The sequence below is a fragment of the Myotis daubentonii genome, chromosome 1, assembly GCF_963259705.1.
Source record: "Myotis daubentonii chromosome 1, mMyoDau2.1, whole genome shotgun sequence".
Taxonomy (NCBI): Eukaryota; Metazoa; Chordata; class Mammalia; order Chiroptera; family Vespertilionidae; genus Myotis; species Myotis daubentonii.
The window spans coordinates 9,007,606-9,034,983 of record NC_081840.1 but is presented as its reverse complement, the minus strand read 5'-3'; the positions used below and the strand labels follow the sequence as shown (position 1 = coordinate 9,034,983).

Sequence of the window (27,378 nt, the reverse complement as noted above, 5' to 3'; positions counted from 1 at the left end):
TGCTATGTGAAAGAAGTCAGACACCAAAAGCCACATATTTTGTGATTCAGTTTTTTTTCTGAAAACATCCAAAACAGGGACATTCATAAGAGACAAAATAAATTAATGGTTGCCTGGGGTTGGGGAAAAGGGAGAATGGCAACTGACTGCTAATGGGTATGAAGTATTTTTGGGGGGGTGATGAAAATATTCTGGAATTAGATAGTGGTAATGGTTGCACAATGCTGTAAATATACTAAAAAAACCAATGAAATATATCTTTTAGAGGAGTGAACTGTATGGTATGTGAATCATATCTCAAATTTTTAATAAAAGGCAAATGGCCCTTAGAAAATTGATTTCCTTGCTTTTGTTTGAGACCACCTACTGGTTCATAGAAATATTTAAGTTTGCAATGATATTTGACATTTATAATCCCACTGTAACAAAATACTACAAAATTTATTTTTAACCTGATGGTCTACTTGTATTTATTTTGCCTCTAAACAGTAAAGATCTAAAAATTCCTCTGAGTTCATGATTTATGTCATAGTCCTTTTTAAAATTTGTGTTTTTCTTAAGTAAATGAAGTTAAACAAATGTCTTCCTTCTAAAAATTTTAGTAATATTGTCATCTAGAAACAGGTAAAAATACTGCTCCTGCAATGACATCAGTTGATCTTCAAGCAGTACTTTAAATTGTCATTCCTGTTCATGGGACAATAAAAAGGTTAGGCAAGCCCTGCTGGTGTGGCTCAGTTGGTTGAGTATCCCATGCACCAAGAAGTTGCCAGTTCAATTCCCGGTCAGGACACGTACCCAGGTTTCAGGTTCAGTCCTCACTCAGGGTGCACATGGGAGGCAACAGATCAATGTTTCTCTCTCACATTGATGTCTCTCTCTTTCTTTCTCCTTCTCCCTGCCTCTCTCTAAAATCAATAAAAAAAATTCAAAAAAATTTTTTAAAGATTAGGCAAAAAACAAATTTTCAATATCAGTAATACAATGTAATATGTATAACCCAATCATTAGGCCATGAAACAAATGCAGACATTCCCCCCACCTCACCCCACCCCACCCCACCCTCCAAAAATAAATAGAATTTTAGGCTTACTCTATTCAGGAATAAGAGTTTAAGTGAATTTTTTTCAAAGCTCCGCAAAGAAAACATACTCTTCATCTTCTGTCACATTGTTGTACGTATCTGGTTTTCAGTATCAGAAGGCAGTAAAAGTATAATCCACAAGAAAAGCTCTGTACGCATTTGCAATAGAATGAAATGAATTCTAGTCTGATTTCACTTATATGGAACTATACATAGTTAAATAAGACTGATCCTTCTAAAAATACTGAGTATAAAGAGGAGAGCTTAAATACTTACAAAATAAGCATAAAGACCTGCCACGATCAAGCTACATGCTAAAAAGGCATCGACAGATTACAATAGGGCGACATGATTTTCATTTTTAAGTTCAATGGAAATTGCATATATTCCCTTTTTATTCTTAAACACAGGTGGTGTATGCTATTATCAGGGCTGCCAAGATGTGAGGACAGAAAGGATGACTGTCTCCAGTTACATTATATTTGTCGCATTGTATATAAAATCTAACCACTGCTTAGGCAAACTTGGGAGAAAGCAAGCCTAAAAGATGAAAACGTTTACAGCTTGTAAATCAGTGATACTATTATCTTATCGAAATGTGAGGTTCGAATTTATTTCCTTGAAAACAGAGCACTAAACAGTTTCTAACACAGTCATCTAGCTGGTAGTTAAGCTGTGTCTAACATGTACACAGAACGCTTAAGACGGTAACACATCGAGGAATTCTGTTGAATTATGTGTATTCAGATGATGGTGTTATAATTCAAACTGAACAACAACAAAATCTTGGTAAAACAAGAAATGGAAGAAATAAAAATTGATTTCTGAACCAAATGTGTCCAACCTCACGCTAGTGGATCTGAGAAATACAGCCATGGAGGAGATATGCTGCATGTGATACGACTGCAGATTATAATTCGAGAGAACAGTTACGGCCCATACTCTACCTTTTTTGTTTTTTTTAACTAGGTAGGCCTCAAAAAACTTTTATCAGTTTTTTTCTAATAGCACATCTTTTCTAAATAATTCTCAGTTTGCATTCCAGAAAATGTAAGAAACAGTTTGCACGAATTCATGCAAATATGTTTCTCTAAGGCCATGAACTGGTTTGCTAAGTTGCATTGTTTTATTCAAGTAAAGAGCCCTTCAAGAGTTAGATTCTGTGAAGGAAAGCAAGTACCTTCACCTCTCAGGCCTGCACACAGGTCCCTCCCATTCAAAGCCAAAAGGTAGAATGCTTATTAGAGCATTGCAAAATATTTACATTGTAAAAAATCTAATGCACGCTTAGTTTTTCTGATAGATTCTTTTTGTATATTACAAGAAAAAGCGCAAAAGCTTAGAATAAGAATCCTTTTTTTCTTATAAAGGTCAAACAGATACTTCTTGACATGCTGTCCTTTACACAATGGCATACTGTTCATATAAAAGGTCTCTTATCCTATAAAAATCTTGACAAAGGCAGCCTTCTAATCCGATGCGTCCAGTTTCCGTCTAGAAACCAAGTGGAAAAAAAAGTTCTTTAGTACATTCTCTACCATTAATATGCACACATAATAACCAAAATAAGTTAACTTTAGGATTGGTCAGGAAATAGATTGCTCTGATTCACGGAATATGGATATATTATTCAAGTCATGAATTTTACATACATATCAATGTCAGAGAATTCAAATAAAAATTTACAGTAAAATTATCAAGTCTTTGAGAGTCACTTTTTAAAGCCTTCAAGGTCATCATTATGAATATAAATGACTGATTTTCAGTTTTGTGAAATTACCAATCAAGAATTATAGAATTCAAAATGACAAAACATCAGAAGCAGCTGTTCAATTCAACCCTTATTAATTAATAAACACGCTTACTCTACGAACTGCTACTTGATTGTTGCAAACAAGGACACCTCCTACAAATTCAGCTTGGATCCCCTCCCGTAAGAGAACTTGTTTGAAGTCGGACAGTCTTGGTTCGTTCATGAAGACTGACTGGTGTCCAGGAACCTTGGATAGGTGAAAGGGGAAGAAGAACTTCAAACGGAGGACTAGACACATAGCTGTACTGACGAAAGTAAAATAGCCCATGACCTTTAAGACATTTTCTATTATTCCCTGAAGTCCTTCGACAGATCATTTCAAGACTGTAAATCACATTCCAAGTTGTTATTCTGAATCTCACCTCATTATTTGACATTACAAAGGCCTTCACATTTTCTGAATGCTTCACAATCAATTTTATTAGTCATGCCTCATAATAACAGAGAGACATTTGGTAATGTTATGCTCTTCACTCACCCACTTGCCTCAGGGGGTCAACTAGAGTGCCAGTGGGCACAGCTGAAGCAAAAACCCTTTGCTTAGTTCAGAGGAGATTTTCTCCCGATCCCAGCGCCACTTCCCTCCTCCCTCAGAGCGAAAGCAGTGGATGCTACGGGCTTTAGAATCGCAAAGACAAGTGGTTCAACCTAATGCTGCTACTTTGAAATTGCTTTGATGAGTGCTAGCTTCAGCACAGAGAAAAAAACAGTTCTAACTCCTCCCCATCTCAAGAGTAGTACTGACAGGGATGGAGGCTGTCTCTATTCTTTATTGCTTAGAAGGGCTAAGCCATCACTTGACATGCATGTAAGACTCTTATAATACGGTTTTAATGTTGTAAGTTAATTCCCCGAAACCTCTGCTAAGTAGATATCTCTTGAGAACATGTCAATACTAGACTAGAATTATATTTGTACTAAATAAAGATTTCTAACTATATCAAAAGCAAGTGATTTGAACTGAATTGACAACAGACAAAACTGGGGTGCAGGAGAACGACATTCTTAGGAAACTATAAATCTCCCAATTAGAGGCAGGTAGACGATTCTCAGAATCATCAAACTTACAAGTCCATACTGAAAAAAAAATCATGAAACAATTATGCATCTTATAACATCTGCTAACGGTTTCCTTTAAGTTATTATTCCCTAGCCATGCCATACCACACACACACACACACACACACACACACACACACACACACACACAACGAGTAATCTAAAAAAACTCCAAAATCAGCCTAAATATGACATATATTTTAAATGGAAAATTCAAGGATGACAAATGAAGGAAAAGATAGAAGTAGCGCACGCTTTCCTACCTCATTAGGTGGCAAGGGTTCCAAAGTAGGAATGATCTCACTTTCTTCACCTGTTTCTTTCTCATCATCTCCAAACAGACTTTTCATGGCCTTTTGTTGGGCGATAACGCTAGAATCTGAAGGTGGGTCCACTTGCATTTCTGAGTCCTCTCCATCATCCTTCAGTTCTCCTTCTTCTAAAATAACTCCTGTGTCCACTTTGGAAACTCTCATGTCTAAGACACCATCTATCCAAGCCAGTTCAGCATCTTTTGCCTTACAAAACTGAAGGGAGCTAACAAGTGAGTCTTTTAATCTCACCTACACACGCAAAGGGGAGGAAGAGAAATAAAACCCATGAATAAATTAACCTATTACTATCATTTTCTAAGTCTGGTAATGTGCATTAAAATTTCAAAATCGTTCACTTCACCTGATCTTCACCATGACTGGTAATGACCTAACGACCTGTAAGGTCACTTGGCCCTGTCTACTTCCCAAAATAAAGCTTCTTAACCCAGACTGCACACTGGGGTCACACTGCACATTTTTTCCCCCGTTTATCAGTGTCAGGGCCCCACTTGCAATGATTCGAATATAACTAGTGAAACTAAGAGCATTGAGACCCCCAGATCCCCCACAGATTCCCCAGATGTACAGGTGAGGCTGAAAACCACTGGTAAGTGTCATTCCCTAATACCTGATGGCACTAGAGCAGCACTGAGTTGCTTACAGTTTTCTAAATAAGCCATGAGGTTTCACAACTCCCTATTCTTAGAATGTTGCTTCCTCCTGTTTTGCCCAGAATGACAAGTTTTGCCTGGTAAATTCTAATCCATTTTTTCCAAACAAATATAGATATCACTTCTGCCTTAACAGACACCATCTCCCACTAACAAATAAGAATTAATCAATTTCTCCTCTATTCCTATTTTCTGTGCCTGTCTCTTTTTTTTTCTTCTATTAGTAGAACCCTGACATCTGTGAATTTTTATAAAACTTTTGAATTCTTGAACACTCACCATTCCCCTCAGCTGTGTATTTTTGCGAATGTAGTTCCCTCTCTTTCCTACTCTATATACATCCCTGCGAATCCATCCATCAGGATTTGGTTTAGTAATCACTTCCTCTGGGAAATCTTTTGTAGCCTCTAAATATGGGTTGGTCTCCCTCTTTAGACTCTCGTAACATCCTCTACTTTCTCTGTCAAAGGTAAAACCATGTGATAAGTACTATTTCCTTGCTATAAGCCCCACAGACTAAGATCTGCCCGGGCAGGGGACCATGTGTGTCACTCACTGCTACATTCCTGATGGAGCTGTCCGTCCTAACCTGCAGCAGGCAGTGCTTCCTGTGTGTGGCTCCAGTGCCGGCACGCTCACCTGGTAGATGTGGGTCTCGCTGGTGGCGTCCACGGTCTCGTGCAGCTTCGGCATGTACACTTTAATGTCTTTCCCCCCGAACGCACGGCAGCACTCGGCCAGATCCTGACTGGCCTCTGGAGGCCCGTGGACAATGATCAGCTGTCGGGGTTTCATCTGATTAATGATCTTTTTAATGGAATCCCCATCAGAGCGTCCTTCATAGTCTATGTAAGTAACCCTGGCTCTGTAATTAGACATAATTATTCAATTTTACTTTTCTGATAATTCAAAAACTAGAATTTAATGACTTTTATTATCTGGAAAGAAACATATACAGTATATAAAATGAGGCTTTAAAGAACACACGTGTGTTATATTATTATTAATGTGTATTTGCGGGAGGTATTATGGATTTTTTAATAGGTGTTATTAGAAAAAAATGGCTCACTATACAACAAAAAATAAAACTGGGTCTTGACCTAATGCCATATAAAACAGCAGCTGAGTTGAAGTCATAAAAAAAAAAGTAAAGCTTTAGATTAAGGAATAAAATATAAGAATTATTTTTGTGACCAAGGATAGGGAAAGACTTTTTAAAATGTGAAACCCCAAATACCTAATGGGAAAGATTCTATTATTTCCTTACATCAACATTAAAGACGTTTTTAAATGAAGTAGACCATGGGCAACTCTTATAAACAAACACTAGAATGAGAGGTGGTACTTATTGGCATTGTCTAAAACCAGCCAGCAATAATATCCAGAATATACACCGAACTCCTGCAAATCAATTAACAAAAAGGCAGCAACCTCTAGAGAAAAACGCACAAAAGATATAAACATGGACTTTACAGGAGAAAACAAAAACAGTAACAAGCATCTGAAGAGATAATCAAACTCAATAATAATCACAGTAAGACAAATGGAAATAGCACTGACGTATTACTTTATACCCACGAGACGGGAAACATGAAAGAGTTGGATAAGCCGCATGTGCTGGTGAAACAGGGAAGACGGAGCTCCTGCTCTGCTAGTGAAATGTAAACGGGTCCAGCCATTCTGGAGAGACCTTGTGAGACTGCTGATATGCAGCACTGAGAACTTAGCTTTACCCAAGAATTATACTATATGATATCACAGGACAGATATAAACCAATTTGCTCTCTAATGAGTTTTTTAAATTCCAAAATGATGATTTACTGGTGTTAACTGTACCAAGCAGAGAAAGAAACAAAGTTTTCTGAAGATGACGATAGCAGTTTTAAGATATCAGGACACTGGAAATGTCTAAGTCGAGTGTATTAAACAAGCACTTGGGAAAATTAAACCTATGAATTGTATGCCTTCACCTGCTACTAGACATACTAGAAATGCCAAAAAGAATGTTTCTTTATATAAATGTACAATTTAATGTTTAACCCCTCCTCTCCACCAATTCAATTACTCTGGCATTCAGATATAATTAATGAAGAGAAAATACATCCATATTTCACAAGTGTTTACATGAAAAATTAAATTTTGAAAGTTCAAACTTACTAGAGGATATTCAGAAGTTTTACTTTGGAAACAACAAATTATATAATTCAAGTGTTTGCAATTTTTATTTACAAAATGCAATGAAAGCACTTACTTTATTTCAATAGATTCTGTCATAGAAATACACTTGGTAGGAACATCAGATAAATCCTGATCCATGGGTTCATCTCCATTTGTCAAGCCAGATTCTAATTTGCTTTTTTCTTCTTCAGTGGCTTGAAGTTCTGGCACCAAGAAATCCTCTGGTCTAAATAATAAGTCTCTAATTAGAAGTAGTAACAAACAAGCTAATATTATGTTACTATAACTGACTAGTAGATGGCATAATTTTTAGACTCCTCACATATCTCAAGACTTAAATATACAGTTGATCCAAAGCCAATGCAACCTCATAACATCAATTATCAGATGACTGCATATATTATGTTCTTCATGGCCATTAAGGAGTATGCTTTAAAACACAGCCTGTGCGCCAGTGAGAGCCCCCAGACAGGTCATCAGATCTTAGCGGTTAGTGTAAGTACTATTACAGCCTGGCTCTGCATTTGTTTCCAGTTTCTGTGGTTTCCCTGGCCACCTCCCAATTCTTATAAATCTCATACATCCTTGATTTCTTTAAGACCCCCAGTCCTCCCACCCCTGCTCACAGAAAGCAGGTAGCTCTCCATTTGCACATTAACGAGAAGACTGACATACGAAATCATCAGCTCCCTCAAAAGCCCCTGTCTTTATTACAACGAACTGTTAAGACATCTGTCTTCCATTTTTATCTCCAGGTTCAGAGAGTTGAATGTTAAAATTCAAAAACAAACTTTTAAAACTGTTTTCTCTAACTCCTGTGATTGCTGTCCAGGCCCCACCCCCAAACCCCTCACACTCCTTGGAATCCCCACCTGTTACCCAGCACCTCGACTGCCGCAGCTGCTTTCCCCTGAAGCCCAGTCGCCCACTGTCATCCACATAACAGCAACAGCAGCCACCTGAAGTGCATTTACTATATGAGTCAGACTCTATGCCAAGTGCCTTAACAACAACAACCTTGTTTAATTCTTACCCCATTTTTCAGACAAGGAATTGAAGCTAAAAAGCACCATCCATATGCTAAACAGATTGGCCATTAATTAAGTGGGATGGTAAGCAAACTCACCAGTGCTGTTTAGATTATTTTTCTTCTCTACTATTTTAGACGTCCAAGTAGACAGTGGAATTTTCCTAATTAAACCGAAGAGTGAGTTTAAAACCTAAGTCCACAATAGGCTCAAGACAGTATTATGAAAGTACAACGAGAGTACAAGAGAGGAACCGTGTTGAGGTAGCAAGGAAGAGCCAGGGAAGGTTTCCAATCGTTTGTGGGGCCAGATTTAGCAGCCCAGACACCTGGGGTGGGAAGGTGGGACACAGCAGAAGAAACAACATGTGCAAAGGGGTAAATGAAGAAGCTGAGAGGGAATCTGAGAAGGCTGGAGAACACGGAGTAGCAGAAGGATGTAGAAACACCACAGAACAGGAGGGAGAAACCAGGTCGTGAAAGACATCGGGCACTGTGCTAAGGCACCGACGTTTACCTGAAAGCACTGGCACCCTAAGGGGCCTTTATACAGGACAGTGTTTTCAGATTTGAGATTAGAACATGTGATTTCAGTTCTTTTTCTAATTGTGGGTATAGACTTTGTAGATTTCCCATGGTTCCACTCATGCTATCTCATGTTTTTCTTCTAAGTAAAACATGCGTGTAACACTACCTGAGACATAACCCATTTCCCAAACTTAACATAATCCCCCCCATCAAAAGTTCTTCCTATCCTTTGTCTCTTCCCAATGCATGTCCTTTATCTCTCTTTTTAAGTGGGAAATAGAAGTCTTCATTCTAAGTAATAAAACTACCAGCTCTCCGCCCTAGCTGGTTTGGCTCAGTGGATAGAGCATCAGCCTGAGGACTGAAGGGTCCTGAGTTCAATTCCAGTCAAGAGCACATGCCCAGGTTGGGGCTCGATCCCAAGTAGGGGGCGTGTAGGAGGCAGTCAATCAATAATTCTCTCTGATCATTGATGTTTCTAGCTCTCTCTCCCTTCCCTTCCTCTATGAAATCAATAAAAATATATTAAAAAAATAATAAAAAAGTGATACCTGAGTATAAAAACAAAAACAAAAACTACCAGCTCTCCTTTAATTTCAATTCTCTAGATGTTCCTCCACCTTCCCACTTTTACATTTCACACTGTCTACATTTTTCAAGCTGAGGTTCTCAGAAAGCAACAAGATACACAAAGACCAGAAAGACCAAATTCACTGGACTCAAGTGATAACACACTTGATACCTCTAATCTGTAAGAAAGAAAAGCTTGTTTTGCTCACATACTTGATAATTTCTCCATATTCATCCCATTTAATTCTCTCTTCTGGGGCAGGAAACATGGGATAAGACTTTTTAGCCTGTTTGAAGAAACTCCCTTTCCGACTGCCTTCACCTTTCATCATCAGGTCGTGCTTAGTCTTATGAGCCGAAGGCTGGTCAATGTCTTCCTCAACGTCACTCTCATCGCTGGAATCTATATCGGCCCTAGGAGGATTTTAGACTAGATAAAGGTCATAGAGTCCCCAAAAGATTTTGAATTAATGTGCATAAAATTATTACTGAATACCGAATATTAACTGAATATATACTGAATATAATAATTAATATTATTGGGTTGATATTTTGTGAAACATAGCATTAACTGCCAGTTATATACATATTAATATTAGCAATGAAAGAATTTGATATTCCAGAACCATTTGAAAGATGTAACAAAAGTAATGAGGTTGAAACAAAAGTTAAATATTTTCAATTAAACTTTTTTATCTTAGAAATGTTTTTCTCAAATTACATATGTAAAATTATAATATGTCTGAAAATAACTCACTCTTTGGACTGCTCAAGTTTTTTAGCAGCTTCTTTCTTTAGCTTCTCTCTTTCCAAGTATTCTTCAAGTTCTTTCCCTTCAAGCTTTACCCGTTTCCTCAACTAAAGAGAAATAGCAGACAAAAGGAAATATCATTATGAGATTAAGGTAAGTGAGGTGTGAGATATATTGCATCTCTAAATTGATTCATCATTTTTAAACTGAATTTTTCTCTGAAATTATTCAAGTGTCCATTAGGGCACTTACAGATCCTATTTAGATTAGTACAAAAATTGAGCTTTCCCATTTCTAGGATGGGCTTAATTTAAATCAAACTGGTTTCAAATCACTAATAAGGAAAAGAAAATACAGCTAAGTATTTTTACAATTTAGTGTAGGCAAGGCCTACATATGACATAAAACCTAAAAGCCATAAGGAAAATATGAATAAATATCCTATATAATAAAAGCCTTCTACACTAATAAAAGAGAAACATGGTAATTGGCGTACGACCGCTACCCTTTTCATTGGCTAATCAGCAAGATATGCAAATTAACTGTCAGCCAAGATGGTGGCCGGCAGCCAGGCAGCTTGAAACTAACATGAGGCTTGCTTGCCTCTGTGACAGAGGATCATTGGAGGAAACCAACGTTCCCTGCCTGCGGCTGCAGGCCTCTGAGCAGGCAGTTTAAGAAACATTGTAACAAATACTGCCGGACTTCAGCCAGCAGATTCGCAACATTGTAAGCAAAGGCCAGAAACCTACTTTCAGCCGCGGAGACCTAAGAGCTGGAGCCAAGCCTCAAGGTAAAGCTGGCCCAGAATAAAAAAAGAAAAAAGAAAAAAGAAAAAAAGGAGCGGTTGGGAACTTCAGTCACTCCCAGCCTGAAAACAGCCCTCAGCCCCTCACCCAGACTGGCCAGGCACCCCAGTGGGGACCCCCACCCTGATCCAGGACACCCTTCAGGGCAAACCAGCCGGACCCACCCATGCACCAGGCCTCTACCCTATATAGTGAAAGGGTAATATGCCTCCCGGAACCGGGATCAGCGTGACAGGGGGCAGCGCCCAAACCCCCTGATCGCCCTGCAGCTCTGTGTGACAGGGGTCGGGGCCCCAACCCCCTGAGCAGCCCTGCTCTGTGCCTGATAGGGGGCAGCTCCCTAACCCCCCCCCCCCCCACGGGCCCTGCTCTGTGTGTGATGGGGTAGAGCCATAACCTCCCCATCGGCCCTGCCCTGAGTGTGAGAGTGGCGGCGCCCCAACCCTCTGATCGGCCCTGCTCTGTGGGTGATAGAGGGCGGTGCCCCAACCCCCTGATTGGCCCTGCTCTGTGCGTGACAGGGGGTGGTGCCGCAACCTCCCCATCGACCCTGCCTTGAGTGTGACAGGGGACAGTGCCCCAACCCCCCAATTGGCCCTACCCTGAGCGTGACTGAGGGTGGCATCACAACCTCCCAATCTGCCCTGCTCTGTGCGTGACGGGGTGGCGCTCCAACTCCCCAATCGGCCCTGCTCTGAGCCCGACCAGGGGCTGCACCTAGGGATTGGGCCTGCCCTCTGCCACCCGGGAGCAGGCCTAAGCCAGCAGGTCGTTATCTCCCGAGGGGTTCCAGACTGCGAGAGGGCACAGGCCAGGCTGAGGGACCCCCCTCCCCCCCGAGTGCACAAATTTTTGTGCATCAGGCCTCTAGTTCTATATAATAAAAGCCTAATATGCTAAATGTCCAGTCAACCGATTGGCCATTCAACCAATCAAAGTGTAATATGCTAATGATATGCTAAGGCCGCTCAACCACTCGCTATGACATGCACTGACCACCATGGGGCAGACACTCCAACCGGCAGGTTAGCTTGCTGCTAGAGTCTGGCCCATCAGGAATGAGTGAGATGGGCCAGACACGCCCTGGAGCCCTCCTGCAGTCCCTCCCCAACTGGCCAACCTCCCGCGTCTCTCCCCAGCCCCAATTGTGCACCTGTGGGGTCCCTCAGCCTGGCCTGTACCCTATTACAATCTGGGACCCCTTAGGGGATGTCCGAGAGGCGGTTTGGGCTCAATCCCACAGGCCAGGCCAGGGACCCCACTGGTGCACGAATTTGTGCAGCGGGCCGCTAGTGGCAGTATAAAAAATAAAATCTATTTAACATTTTAAATTTCATAGTTAAAAGAAACTGAAAAATCTATTTGCAGCACTATGTGACTAGCAGAAGCTACTGTTCTCCTAAGAAAAAGATGATCAACAAATCAGAAAAGATCAAATATATAGGCAATTTCTAAAATAAGAAAAACAAATAACAGCCTTGAAGACACATAGACTATATCTGGAGGTCAAGCCAATAGGAAGGGCTTCTTGCTAGAATGATTATGGCTGTTAAAAGAAAAGTAAGGGAGTTAAAATAAGTTTTAATAATCTGTGCATCAGAAGTCAGGATAGTGTTTACCTTAGGAAGAAAGAGGTAGGGAAGACCAGAAAGGGGGCATCCGAGGTACTGGTAATATTCTATTTCTTGGTCTAGATACAGGCTAGCCAAGTGTGTTCGATTTGTGAAAATTCATCACACTGTATGTGTACACTATGCACACTCTTCAATATATATTATACTTCAATGAGCATTTTTTTTTAATTTCTGGATTTTTGGCTTGCATAAACATGTGGAAAATGCTATTATTCCCTGAGATGAGAAAACTCAAAGTAAAGGAAGTTTGGGAGAAGAGGAGACATAGTCAAAATTGTTTTAGATGTACCAACTAGAGGAAGAAGTAATAGATAATGGACAGAAAAGGGTACCTACACAAGAAATATCCCTAACAAGGTAAGCAGGAATGAATCCTGAGGATAAGTACTACTTATGAAAAAAATTAAAAACCTAACATTTCAAGTTTCAGCTTTGAATGTCATTTTCTATTTTTTTCAAACTTAAACCACGTTTAATATTCTTTTAAGAATTCCTCAAATGGCATATCTGCCTTAATTGAATTTCTAGTTATTAATATTTTCTAATACAGCATTTCATATCTGATGAAACTGTTTCAAATATTTCTGAGCTCTTTAAACTTTGTATTTCTAAGCTATTAAATAACCCAAAAGACAGTATTTTAAATTGGTGTGCTTGCTTTGAATCCTTCCTCAATAATTCTGTATTTACAGTGAATGCATATCAGATTTTAGTTACTATTAGTATGGTTTTCTTAAATAGAGTTAATAAGATACTCTTCCTACTCAGCTTTAACAAACCAGACATCCCTTAAAATGGCCGTATGAAGACAAAATGAAAAGCAGTCTTCTAAAACTCTGCACAGCACTGGCAGTCATTAACTCATTCAATATCAATTGCTATAAATGTCAGGTTAATGATACTAGTTTTGGAAAATTGATATATGATGGTCTTTTGGCATAACGGTCATTTGACTGTCTCGCTCCTATAACAGGAAACAAGGCAGCAGCAATGCAGATGCAGAAACAGGTGAGGCTATTTAGTGGTGAGAAGATAAGAGAATTCCCATCTGACTCCCACTTCTGTTAACAACTCCCACAACACCATGTACTATGGGTGAGGACTGAGACGGAGCTGTAGGCGTTTTGAGAAGAAGAAGGCATGACGTTGTCTTATGGGACAGTGCAGAAAACTGCCCCAAAATGCTGAGTGCTAGTATTGGGTGCCCTTCCGAGATGTGAGGTCATGAGTGGGCAGGAAAACCTGTCCCCACAGCAGAGAGTTTAAGTCCTTGGGTACAGGCACACACTAAGCAAATGGTTTAACGAGCCAAGGCTTTGCCAGGTGAGTACATGGCAGAAAGAAGGATAAGAGAGTTAAAGGTGTTCACAGAGTGATGATGGACCACTGACTCAAAGCTGGAGGGAGGACGGATAGCGAAAGTGGTGAGGTTCACGAACCTTAAGTCCCCATGGGACCAAAGAACTGTTGGCATGGCAGTAAGAGAGTCATCTGTAAGATCAGGGTGGGATGCTTGAGGTAGTGGAGATGTGGAAGTTGTTCATCCATAACAAGGTTAAGGGCATGACCATGGGAATACACAGCACGAAGGTGGGAAAGATACTGAGGTGGAATAGAGGAAAAGGTCACTAAGGAATAAGAGGTCAAGAAACAAGAGAGCCAAGGAACTGGGCAGAGAGGAATGCTAAAGTCATCAAGAATGAAGTCCTGAGTACAAGTGGACAGGAAGGCTATGAACCAGGGTCCGAAGTCACAGATGAATGACAGAATGACCAAGAGATCAGTAAATGCCAGGAACAAGGAGGGGTGAGTATATTGTCAAGTCTGACATAAGAACTGCAGAGGGAAGAGAAATGGCTTCAAAGCTGCAATACAGAACAAGAACACCTACCTCAGCCAAAGTACGTGGGACGTGAAAGGAGGAGAAAGAAGGAAAAAGAGCGTCTGCTCGAGAGGGAGAAGTATCATCAGGAAAGCGCTGGATTCCAACTAAGGAAAGGACGCAGAGCACCTTTTCCAAGGGGAAATGAGAACACAGTGTGTGTGCATACCGTCCGGGGTGGCTCCAGAGGCTACCATGGGAGGGTTCAAGAATGAGGATTTCCAACTGAGTAGCTCTGAAATTGGGCTACTAAAGGTTCTCTACTGTTATTCTGATAAAAACCTTGAAAGTTTTGAGTTTTATAATGTATTCAAAACAGTGTTAAGATAAAATTCATATGCAAGCACTTACCTCTATTTCTGTAACTTTTTCAGCAGGATTATCAATTAAGAAACGTGCTAAAGTCCCAGGAGTAGTTCTGTAAGTTAGAATGATGGAGTTTTTAGGGTCCTCACACCACTGAATAAAGAGATCCCTTGAAAATCCACATTCCAGGTCGGGCTGGCTGGCAAGCACCACTTTAGGACTGGGTACTCGAGCCAAGTCAGAAAGACCATGACATAAAGAGAGATGGCGGAACTGGAAAGGATTATTTCTTTTGTCTTCAAAACATCTCATCAATTTGTCACTCATCCATTCTACCTAATATGGGGGAAAGATGACAATGATAAGAAAATGCTATATTATAAATTCAATGTATTCTACCACAGTCAGGAAGTTCAAGTTCTAGCTCAAGTCCTCCCCCGCACCCCCACCACCACCACTAGTTGCTTAAATTTGTAACTTTCTGACAAGCAGCTTATTTTCTGCTTCTGTCCCCATTGGATCCCATCACCCATAGTGGTCACTCCCAAAACTCCAATTTTGCATTATGTTTCACTTATAAATTACTTTAAGCCTATTGAGACGGCTACGTATAAGTTCTAAATGAGTATCTTAGCCCAGAGATTGCTATTTCAAGGACAAGAGTTTATTCAAAAGGAAGAGAAAAATGAATTCTAACATTTATAGCCTAAGACCGTGGTCGGCAAACCACGGCTCGTGAGCCACATGCGGCTCTTTGGCCCCTTGAGTGTGGCTCTTCCACAAAACACCACGTGTGGGCGCGCACGTACAGTGCGATTGAAACTTCGTGGCCCATGTGCAGAAGTCGGTATTTTGTGGAAGAGCCGGTATTTTGTGGAAGAGCCACATTCAAGGGGCCAAAGAGCCGCAATGTGGCTCGAAAGCCACGGTTTGCCGAGCCGCAGTTTGCCGACCACTGGCCTAAGAGGTTGGTTTAATTTTTATCCCCATTTGCCATACTAAGTGCTAGAGGAGAAGCAACTTGCCCAATCTGTGAAATGGGGGTGGGGGGGGGGAGGGACAGAACCTACTTCATAGGGTATATAAGGATTAAATGAAATAATACATGTAAAACAGAAAGCACAGTAAGTGGTTAATTTTTAGCTATTATTATTGTCATCATCACAACCTCTTCAACAGAAAAATAAAATCTAAAGGGCAATTAAAACAGTGTTGTCTGTAGCGAACTATATTATAAACGATCATGTAAAGACAAACCTGGGACTTGGAAAACTCCACCACATTGTAGCTGACGTTGTTCAGGAGTGCCAGGGAGTAGACACCCAGTCCTGCATCTTTAGTTCGCCAGATCTGGTCGAGGAGCTGCGCAAGTTCCAGAACTCTGCCTGCAGTGTCCACTGCTATCAACACGTTGCCATCCCCGCGAAGTGTCTCCAGAACATTTGCTAAAAAACAAGAGTGTAAAATCCCTATAGAACACAACAGTACTTTGATACAAAATTAGAGATAACTTTATCTCTATGTTTTTACTATAAAAACTATGATTTATAAATAAGCCACTACCAGGTCAGGTACAAAATAATTTTGTTCAGGCTATCACAAATACTTTTTATTCTCTGAATACATCTTTCTAAAAGTGAAAAACAATGCCATTAACTCTCAATTTTTTTTCGCAGAGACATTAGAAATCACTGGTTTCCAACCCTTAATGTGGACTTTACACTAATACATACATGTTTTATATATGTGTATGTATGCCTGTAGAATAAAATAGATCATACTCTCTCTGCTAACGAAAGCATCTTTATAAACAGATTTAAATAAATTCCCTTGCTCTAGATAAAAGCGTGCTTGAAAATATTTAGTAAAACCAACTCTGGCAAAAACAAGAATTGAAAACATTCTTAGTTAGTGTAACATAGTATACGAGCTATACTTTTTAAGTAGATAGACAAAGGCAGTGGTTTAAAAAAATGTTTAAAAGTAGAATCCAAGCCCGGATGGTGTGGGTCAGTGGTTGAGCATTGAGCTATGAACCAGGTCATGGTTTGATTCCCAGTCAGGGCACATGCCCGAGTTGCGGGCTCAATCCCCAGTAGAGGGGTATGCAGAAGGCAGCGGATCGATGATTCTCTCTCATTTTTTTATTTTATTTTGTACCTGGCCTAGTAATGGCTTATTTATAAATCATAGTTTTTATAGTGAAAACATGAAAATAAAGTTATCTTTAATTCTGTAGCAAAGTACTGTTGTGTTTTTATTGATTTATATAAGATCTTTATATTTTGGTATTCCCTAGACATATACCAGTGAGTGCCAGGGAGAGCTAGCCATATGGTGAATGGCAGGGAGAAGCCAATCTTTATACCTATTCCACAAAAATTAAATTCAAACCAATGAAAGCATCTTTTTGCTTTGATATGGTCACATGGGTGTTTTTTTTTTAAATAACTAGAGTTAGACAATCTCTTATGACAAGAAAAATGAAAACCAGAACAGAATAAGCAGCAATTCACTCTACCAAGCACTTCCATGGCTCTTTATGAAGGACCTTATGTAATACATACTCAGAAGTTGCTCATCTCTCTGTTTTCTCCTCGGCTGCACATATGTAGCATTAAATGAATCTGTGATAAGTAAGGAGGGTCTGCTTAGCATTTCCAGGGAACATCCATTTAAGTGGCTATAACAAATTTGAAGAAGAGAAATATTTTATATCATTTCAAATAAACCTGAAAATCTTACCTGAAAATAAGCAATGTCTTTTATAAGGCCTTTTTCCTCCTCTAACTATAAAAGTATACATACATACTCACTGATAAGAAAATCTGGTAAATTAAAAAAAAAAAAAAGGAAAACCAAGATCTTCCAGAGTACCACCACTCAGACATTTATAATAATAAAAGCGTAATATGCTAATTAGACCAGATGTCCTTCTGGGCGACCTTCCAGATGAAGCCAGGGCTGTGAGGGAAGCCCAGGTCCCGGGTGCCAGAGGGAAGTCAGTGCCGGCAGCCGGGGGAAGGAAGGCCTACTCTTGCACGAATTTCGTGCATCGGGCCTCTAGTAATTGATATAATATGCTATGAATACAAAATGAAGTATTTAAAATTAAACTGTTGTGTCTCCTTTTAAAGGGAGTCTGACTTTAAACATAACTATATTATATGGTAATTACTAACTCTACCAAAAAAAAAAAAAAAGACAAAGTTCCTTTAAATAGCAGGTCAAGAGTATATAAAGTATAGTTTGATATACAAAAATTTATCTCTTTTGCAGCATCTCCAGGGAGAAATCTGTTTTATAGAGTGGACACTAACATGTAAATTTCAAATATATTTTTTAATCTCTTAGTATCATAGTTTTCCCTTACAATGCAAATAATTAAGTAATTTTCAAAATATTAACTAATTGGTGCATTTAAATATCTTTAGATTTCTGGTTAAAAAAATAACTGTTTTCTAATTTTCCCTCCAAAGTATAAAATAATGCCAATTGTATTTCTATTCGCTTTTCTCTTAATATACCTACATCTCCCTCTTGTGGTTGAAGTCAACTGCATAAACAATTTCTTCTTCTCCATCTTTGACTATTTTCCATATGGTCCCACCTATCATATGACCAGCCGGCAGAGGCGTGATAGACAAGCCATGTCCTTTTCCTAGGTCAACGAGATCATGACAACACTCAGATTTCTTTTACAACCCTACAGAGAGGTTATTTATTTGTAAGCTATTTTTTAACAGGTAATATAGACAATGATACAAAATTCAAAAGTAAAAAGACATATAGTGAAATGCAAGTCTCCTGGCTACTCCATTCCCTCATGGAAGCAAATGTTCTTGTCACTTTATTAAGATTCTTACAGACATATCTGTGCTTATGAATAAAAGGCCAGAGATTGGACTTAAAGTTACTATTACTAGTAAGTTACTTAGTATGAACTACTAAATTTTATTACTTATATTGTACACACAATTATTAAGTATTTACATTTTTGCTAACCTCTAAACTGACCGTTCCTACCTCATTAAAGAATTTATCCTATAGAAAAATTCAGTACATGCACAACTATTGAGAAAACTGTGAATTCCTGGTTAAATCTTCAGATTCCACTGTTGCACCATTTTTTCAATGCCAGGGTTCATATGCGAAAATCTTTAATACAATTATCTCTGTAGATAGTAAATATAAACTTACTATGTAACTTCCTGCCTTAATGAGAGAATAAACTTTTTAATTCTTGATTCTAGAATTCAGTCATTTTTGTCCTTAATGCTGCCATCGCATTCCATTTCCGTCAGTCACTACAGCCAGCCGTCTGTGCTGCTTATTCTCCTCGACCTGTGAGCTCCCAGGAGGATCTACCCACGCTACCTCTGTGCATTACACACAGTAGACACTAAATAAGTCTTTTCCAAGTTAAAGGTGTTGTTGCCCTAGCCAGTGGTGCTCAGTGGTTAGTGTCCACCCCCACAACACAGGGTCACAGGTTTGATTTCTGGTCAATGGCACGTATCTGGGTTGCAGGTTTGATCACTGGCCCTAGCTGGGACACACATGGGAGGCAACAAATCAATGTGTCTCTCCCACATCGATGTTTCTCTCTCTTTCTCCCTCTCCCTCTCTCCTACTGTCTCTAAAAAATCAATAGGAAAAAAATCCTTGGGTGAGGATTAACAACAAAAAGGCCAGAGTTGTTCACGTTTGTTAGTATTTCGTCTGGAATATTTTCCAGTCCAAATGACTCAGGGGAGGTTCAGAGTTCTTATTAAAAAATGCTAATTTTCTATTCCTCAGACCACAGTGCCTACAGCTTTTACTGCAAATTCCCCTTGCATTTTTCAGTAAGTTAAATCTCATTAGTCCAATTATTTTATTGATGGAAATATTTTTTACCTTTCAAATTCACAATCTGAGAGAATTTCAACTGCTGTATTTTATCAAAAGCTGCATCCACGTCATCTAACGTGAACAGAGTGAAATCTTCTGTATTATGTCGAGACTAAAAGGATAACACAAATAAAAGGTTAAAAATGATCACTGCAGAACCGTTAAAACTTTTTTTAATTGCTTATATTACCTGGTAAAGATCATACATGAACATCTGTCCCATTTTATAAACAGGAATGGTCGCATAGATGGCGCAGTTCAGACCCAGCTTCCCGACCGCGTACGGGAGGGCCCCGAGGTGGAGAGGATCCGGGTGAGACAGCAGCACCGCGTCGATCTGGTGAACGTGCCTGGAAGAGCACCAGCAACATTATCATTTCCCTAGTCATGTTTTAAGGATGAAGGCAGGACACTCAAACTAATTCACCAATTCAGATTCCTCTCAGCATTCTGAATTGAAGACTATGCTGGAGTAAAAGAGCTAAAAGTATGATGCCTACAAATATTAATTCTAACCACCCCTGTCCTGTGTAGATATTAAAATCATGGTGTAAGTCACACTAGGTATATAGTGTATAGAGTGACACATTAAAAAGAGAAAAGAAAGAGAAACGGTAGATACCACATGTAAGCTGATTTCAAATGTCTACCTTATGTAAAGGTAGACCTTTTGTAATTAAAGTTCAAAAACTCGCCGAAACCGGTTTGGCTCAGTGGATAGAGCGTCGGCCTGCAGACTGAAAGGTCCCAGGTTCGATTCCGGTCAAGGGCATGTACCTGGGTTGCGGGCACATCCCCAGGGGGTGTGCAGGAGGCAGCTGATCGATGTTTCTCTCTCATCGATGTTTCTAACTCTCTATCTCTCTCCCTTCCTCTCTGTAAGAAATCAATAAAATATATTAAAAAATAAAATAAAATAAAGTTCAAAAACTCAGTTTGGAATTTCAGAAATAAAGGAGGAAATACTTAAACAGCCACATATTTATTATGGATTTTTGGACCAGCTATTTATCATGGCAACTGATAGCATATTCATTATAGTAAAACTTTACTTAATCAAAGAAGCATATGTTCTCATTGACAAAATAAAAAAATGTTTTGCTACAAGTTCTAAGTTTTGTAAATGTTTAAGTCCTCTTTCCTTCCCTAATTAGTACAATACTGCAAACATTACTGAGTTTTTCTCCAATTGGTTACTATTGTTTTGTATCTCACGGTCACTATTCTGAGCAACAATTCTCAATGTCTAGCATCAAAAGATCAAAAAGTAAGCTCATGCGATCTGACTGTAGAATTTTCACATGGAAGGTTTTTTTCTCTCTTCAAATTCTTATAAACTTACTCTTTTCTAAAATTTGAGTGCGAAATTTTTACTGAGATCCATTAGCCAAGTAACGATTAACTTAAGAGGATGTTGAATTTCAAATAACATAGCCTATTAGTCGATCAAACTTTATAAGTGAAAACTAGAGGTGCACAAAATTCAACCAGACGACCGGGCACTTAGCATATTAGGCTTTTATTATATAGGATAGTCATTCTTTGGCATAAGTAAAATTAAGTCTTTTACTATAAACTAAATTAGAGCAAAAAAAGCAAACACTATTTAACATGAAAATAGTATTACAATGTAGGAAAGCTGATGTACTAGAAATCTAGAAATATTAAAAGTAACTCACTTCCTCAGGGAATCGATAATATCCATAGAAAAGTGCTCATCCCAGCCACAGTCCAATAAAAATCTAAACTCATCGACTTGAAGAAGATAACAAAGAGCAGATTCCTCTTGAACCCCGGAGAGGGTGGTTAATTTGATAATAGATGTCATTCTTCTTGGTCCAATAACAACAGTCCAAACAGTTCTTTCAAAAGAAAAACACATATAATTAAGCATAAAAGTGCCGCCTAATATACACACTAGACAAATTAAAATTATAGATAATTTCTAAGTGGGCAGAAATTCCATAAACATGAAAAGCAAACAATTTAACACGTTAAGCGCCCAGTCACTGGTGACAGACACTATACTTTCCGTCCGGAAGACAAAACAGGCTGGGCGCTTAATGTGTTAAAGACCCCTTTCTATCACTGCTAAGTTTAAAAGCACAAACATCTTACACACTATTGTTTACAATGAATACTGCCATGGCTCCCCAGTTTGATTTAATGAAAAGTAGTGGAATGGGAATCAGACAGACTCAAATTTGAATCTGCTCCTATGTGGCTCTGGGTAAGTTAATTAACCTTTCCTCATAAATATTAATATATACATAAAGACAGAATTTATGTTGGGACACCTACTACACACATTTCAAGAAACTATAACATGAACACATCTATTGAGATTTAGGACCTAAAACTAGAATTGTGGGCTATTAAACAAATGTTATAAAAATATTCACTAGCAAAACAAAGCTCCACAGAAATATTCCAGATTTTAGCTCCTAAAAATAAACTAGCCTAGCCCTGGCCAGGTAGCTCAGTTGGTCAGAGTGTCTTCCAGATACTCCAAGGTTGTGAGTTTTATCTCATCAGGGCACATACAAGAAACAACCAATGAATGCATAAATAAGTGAAACAAATTAATCTCTCTCTCTCTCTCTCTCTCTCTGAAAAACAAAAATCAATTAAAAAATAAAATAAATTAGCCTTGGCCAGCTGGCATGTCTCAGTGGTTGAGTGTCGACCTATGAACTAGGTCACCGTTCGATTCCCGGTCAGGGCACATGCCTGGGTTGCAGGCCTGATCCCCAGTGTGGGGTGTGCAGGAGGCAGCCATTCAATGAGTCTATCTCATTTTTGATGTTTCTATCTCTCTCTCCCTCTCCCTTCCTCTCTGAAATCAATAAAAATATATTAAAAAACAAAAATCGCCGAAACCGGTTTGGCTCAATGGATAGAGCGTCGGCCTGCGGACTGAAGGGTCCCAGGTTCGATTCCGGTCAAGGGCATGTACCTGGGTTGCGGGCACATCCCCAGTAGGAGATGTGCAGGAGGCAGCTGATCGATGTTTCTCTCTCATCGATGTTTCTAGCTCTCTATCTCTATCCCTTCCTCTCTGTAAAAAATCAATAAAATATATTTAAAAAAAAAAAAATCACCGAGAGTAAAGGTGTGTTGAGACCAAGGCTAAGGTCACCCATACCCTCATATTCCCAATTACTATGTACAGATGTGAAAGTTGGGTAGTGAAGAAGCTAATAGGAAAAAACTGATTCATCTGAACAAGTAGGCTTTAGAACAAGTTAAGCCTGAAACATCACTGGAGGCCAAAAAAAATGACAAAACTAAGGCTGTCCTACTTCACATCCATCATGAGAAGGCAGGGCTCTTTGAAAGTGGCAATCTACTGGGAAAATAGAAAGCAGCAGGAAAAGAGGAAAGCAAATATGAGATGGGCTGACCCCAGAGAAGAAGCCACAGGCGTGAGTCTGCAGGAGCTGAGCAGAACACTATGGACACCACTCATTTATAGAGTCACCAGGAGCTGGAGCCAATGCAATAGCAGGTACCACACCCACTACGATTTGTTAACGGCCGAAGAGAAACTCTTCGTCTCAAATCTACCTGATCTCCCACTTTACTTCCATCATGAAGTGAAAACACAAAGTACCTTGCAGATAGAATTCAATGAGTTCATGGTAAACGTTTCTGCAGACAGACCCTGATTTCACCACACGAAAAGTATTTTTATTACAACTTCTCAGAATATAATAAAGCCAGATCTTTATTAGACATTCATTACTTACTGATATCTCAGTCCTATATACGATGAAACACCATGAATTCAAAGTAAGAGCTCTTTACAAATCTAAAATATAAAGAAATGAGACTAATGAATGTGGCATAACGACTTACTTTAGTTTTAATTATGTTTAATTTCTATGTCTTGCCCTACGATAAACACTGTGAGCAGCAACAAACAATATGATATATGATCTTTTTTCTTTTTTTTTTTTTTTAAATATATTTTATTGATTTTTTTACAGAGAGGAAGGGAGAGAGATAGAGAGCTAGAAACATCGATGAGAGAGAAACATTGATCAGCTGCCTCTTGCACACCCCCTACTGGGGATGTGCCCGCAACCCAGGTACATGCCCTTGACCGGAATCGAACCTGGGACCTTTCAGTCCGCAGGCCGACGCTCTATCCACTGAGCCAAACCGGTTTCGGCATATCATCTTTTTTCAAAAAAGAAATTTGTCATGCCTTGCCGGTGTGGCTCAATTAGTTGGAGCATCATCGAGTGCACCAGAAGTTTGCAGGTTCTATCCCAGTCGGGGCACGGACAGGAGGCAACCAATCAATGTGCCTCTCTCACATCAATGTTTCTCTCTCTTTCTCTCTCTCCCTTCCTCCCTCCCTCTAAAAAATCAATTGAAAAAAAAAGAAACCTGTCATAATTTTAGGAAGCTTGAGTTGACATAAAACAAATAGGGATAAGATAATAAAAGACATAATAAAAAGCAAAAGTAATAATATACTAAATTGGTTATAATTAGAGGCTGAAATATGCAGTTTAGGAAATAAGATTTTTTAAATTGATATTAGCTTATGTTATTGAAAATCATAAAAAGGGTGGAATCTTAAGTTATTCATTAAGGATTGGTAGGATCTGGGTAGAAAGAGACAAAGAGAAAAGGTATACAAAACAGTAACATGATCAAAGGCACAAAACAAAAAAAATTACAGGCTACCAGTGAAGAAACTAGCTGGCATCTGAATAGAAAAGGGCCAGATAGTGAAAGGCCTGGGAAACTTTGGACCTAGTTCTACAGGCAACAGAGAAACATTTTAAGATCCATGGTCAAGTAGGAAGATGACATGACCCAGGTAACTTTATTTTAGGGATATTGGCTGATGTATATGATTGATAAGAAGGTAAAGAAAGTTGAGAGATTAAAAAGAGGGAGTATTTAGCAGGCTACTTCATCCTTTCAACTTTATTGGTTCTTTTTTTGAGGCTATATTTCTTTAGCCCCCAAAATCTATATATATAAAAGCCTAAGAGACCGTTAAGACCAGTCGACCAAATGACCAGTCGCTATGACGTGCACTGACCACCCAGGGGACAGATGCTCAATGCAGGAACTGCCCCCTGGGGGTCAGTGCGCTCCCACAGCCAACCTCCCGCAGTCCCTCCCCCTGGCCAACAGGCCCCGATTAGCCCCGATCGCTGGCCAGGTCGAGAGACCCCAAGCATGCACGAACTCGTGCACCGGGCCTCTAGTACTTTCTTAAGTCTAAGACATGAATTCATCATTATCTAAGTAACCAACACTTGTAACTCTACATGTTTAATTCCTTTTTTACTTCTTTTTGAACAGTCTGTTACCAATTTCTGGTTAGTTTTCCCTCAGAATGCCTTGCACATAAGTCATTCTTTCTATTTCTACTGTCAGTACCTTAACACAGGGTTTCTGTTTCCTGGCCTCCAGTCTTTCTGCCCTTATCTCAACTTAAACCAGAGGTCCTCAAACTTTTTAGACCGGGGGCCAGTTCACTGTCCCTCAGACATTCCACACATGCGCACTGCGGGCCCGGGACGAGTCGGCTGCTAAGCAGGACAGGCAGCGGCGGCAAAAACACCCGGCGGGCCGGATAAATGTTTTCGGCGGGCCGTAGTTTGAGGACCCCTGACTTAAACATTCCAGCCAGATTAATCTTCAGAAACACCCCTGCACACATTATCCTCTTCTCAGAAATCTAGACAGGCTTCCTACTGCTTGAAGAAAAAAACAACACAGAAATCTGAATGCCTTCACTGGCAATGGAGGGTGCCAGCAAGCTGCCTTGACATCACTATTCACCATCTCAAGACCCAGTTCAAATTCCACTTCCATTCTAATTCCTCTATCATTGGTCCAGACTACCACAGGTTAGCCCAGCAAAAATATAATGCAAGCCACAAATGTAATTTCAGGTTTTTTCAGAGCCATGCTGAAGTTTCACAGGTGGAATTAATTTTAATATACTTTTATTTAATCCAATATATATGTAATATTTCAACATGTAATCATTACTAAATTAATGATATTTTACTTTTTTGTATTAAGTCTTTGAAATCTAGTGTGTATTTCATATTTACAACACATTTCAACTTGGTCTAATTGCAATTTCAAGATGTGGCTCCTGGTTACTGTAATAGCACAGGTCCAGACTCTCAAATCACTGCTTCCGAATGCAGAGCATGTGTTCTGCCACTCCGAAAGTGCAGGCTGGCACCGCTCCATTTTTATGCACGTGTCTTAGGCTTGGTTTTAATGGTATCACCAACCACTTAGCCCCCCAGACTAAAAACTCTGGAGTTACCCTCTTACCACCAAACGGGCTGCCACCAGATGAATCCTATTTGACATTTCAGAAATGTCTCTCTGACATCCTTGAACTCTCCTACCCCAACTGAGGCACTCATTACCTTACCTGAATGCCTGCAATTTCCTCTCATCTAGTTTTCCTGTTCCAAGCTGATCCTCCATAACACAGCTGCCATCTTCTAAAAAGAACAAACACACTCATGCCTCTTCCTTGTGCAAGGCATTCCGTGGCTTCCTAACTATTGAGTCAAATCTCAAATCTTTGCATTCCAGTCCTCCATGCAGGAATGGCCTTCTCTTGAATCTAGTAAATTCCTTTTGACCCTGCAGGACCCAGCTCAAATATGAACTCCGTAATAAAGCTTTTTTGGTGTCCTCGGGTAGATATTTTCACCTAGCACAACCTGGGGACAAAAAATACTTGTTGAATGGATACTGAACGCACCAGGAGTAAAGGTATCGCCAATACCAAGCGGGGCACTCAGAGCAACATAAATGCGCACTGAGGCTAGGAATGAACGCGAGCCACATCATGAACGCCTTCTGGACAGTGTTTCATTGCAACTGTCTATCAGTTCCCCTCTCTCTCTCTCTCTCTCTCTCTCTCTCTCTCTCTCTCTCTCTCTCTCTCTCAATAATGACCCTGCATGTCGATGACAACCAAGGGGAATTCTGCAAAATGCAAGGGAACAGGAAGGGGTCCTGGTTGGCCCCTGAGCGGAATGCGGAGTCTCTTCCGGGTCACGTCCAGAAGAGCAGTGATTTCCTAACAGGATCAGCGCGGCTGTGCATTTTAAAAATCAGGAGATGGGCAATTGGTAACTCAGGTCCGCCCGGTCACAGGAGCTCAGCCTCGCCAGGGGTATGGCTAGTGTGACCTCCTGTCGGCTTAGGAGCCTGTAAAATGGATGGAAGGCGGCCGGGGAGCGGGAGACTCGGAGGACCGAGCCCACTTTCACCAAAAAGGATGCCTGCTTTATTCCCAGTGCTTAGCAGCCTCCTGCTCTCTCACCCCGAGACGACGGGGAAACGCCGAGGGGGAGGCGGAGAACACGGCAGCCACGAGGCTCAGGAGCCAAAGCGGGCGTCGGATGAACGCCTCCAGCCCCGCCAGCTGCACGGCGCCGGGAAGCAGCCGGAGGGGGGGAGGGGGGAATCGGACGGACGGCCGCCAAAGACCCTCGGAGACGTCACTTCTCCTTCCCTCGCTGAGCACTTGGGCCAAGATCGAGCCGGACAGTCGCATCCGAAACCCCGGAGCCCGTCCCGGCCGAGGCTGGGTGGGAGCAGACTCCCCGCCGCCCAGGACGCCCCCTCCCCCATCCCGAGGCTCACTCCTTTCCTCGCCCGCACTTGCCTCGTCCGTCCTCCCCCCAACGCCGTCCACTGCCCTTCCCAACCCCTCGCTGAATCCAGGTTCGAGAGCGAGGAAAGCTGACGCCCGCTCAGCAGCAGCCGTAACGGGGCCGCAGGAGCTCCGCCATGGCGGCCGCCATCTTGAAATTGGATTCGGACCGCGTGGGCGGGGGGAGACCCGGGGC

The 27,378-nt window shown here is 40.4% G+C and overlaps 1 protein-coding gene across 4 annotated transcripts; it reads right to left on the bottom strand.

The window, feature by feature from the left end:
• Positions 1-61: 61 nt before the first annotated feature.
• Positions 62-27,355, bottom strand: CPSF2 (cleavage and polyadenylation specific factor 2). Of its 4 annotated transcripts, none has more exons than XM_059687865.1 (16): positions 27,195-27,273; positions 23,269-23,330; positions 21,199-21,381; positions 19,710-19,869; positions 19,526-19,631; positions 18,158-18,287; positions 17,194-17,309; positions 15,884-16,071; positions 14,672-14,962; positions 10,002-10,102; positions 9,458-9,658; positions 7,193-7,345; positions 5,581-5,806; positions 4,220-4,519; positions 2,950-3,084; positions 62-2,578 (listed from the first exon to the last, which is right to left on the bottom strand). In XM_059687865.1, exons 3-16 carry the CDS (start codon positions 21,345-21,347, stop codon positions 2,486-2,488), a joined length of 2,349 nt encoding a protein of 782 aa, XP_059543848.1. In that variant the 5' UTR covers positions 21,348-21,381; positions 23,269-23,330; positions 27,195-27,273; the 3' UTR covers positions 62-2,485. The 4 variants fall into 4 exon arrangements, with proteins under 4 accessions (XP_059543848.1, XP_059543840.1, XP_059543866.1 ...); XM_059687857.1 differs by lacking the exon at positions 27,195-27,273 and adding an exon at positions 25,944-26,034; XM_059687883.1 differs by lacking the exon at positions 23,269-23,330 and having other exon boundaries at positions 27,195-27,355.
• Positions 27,356-27,378: the final 23 nt, after the last annotated feature.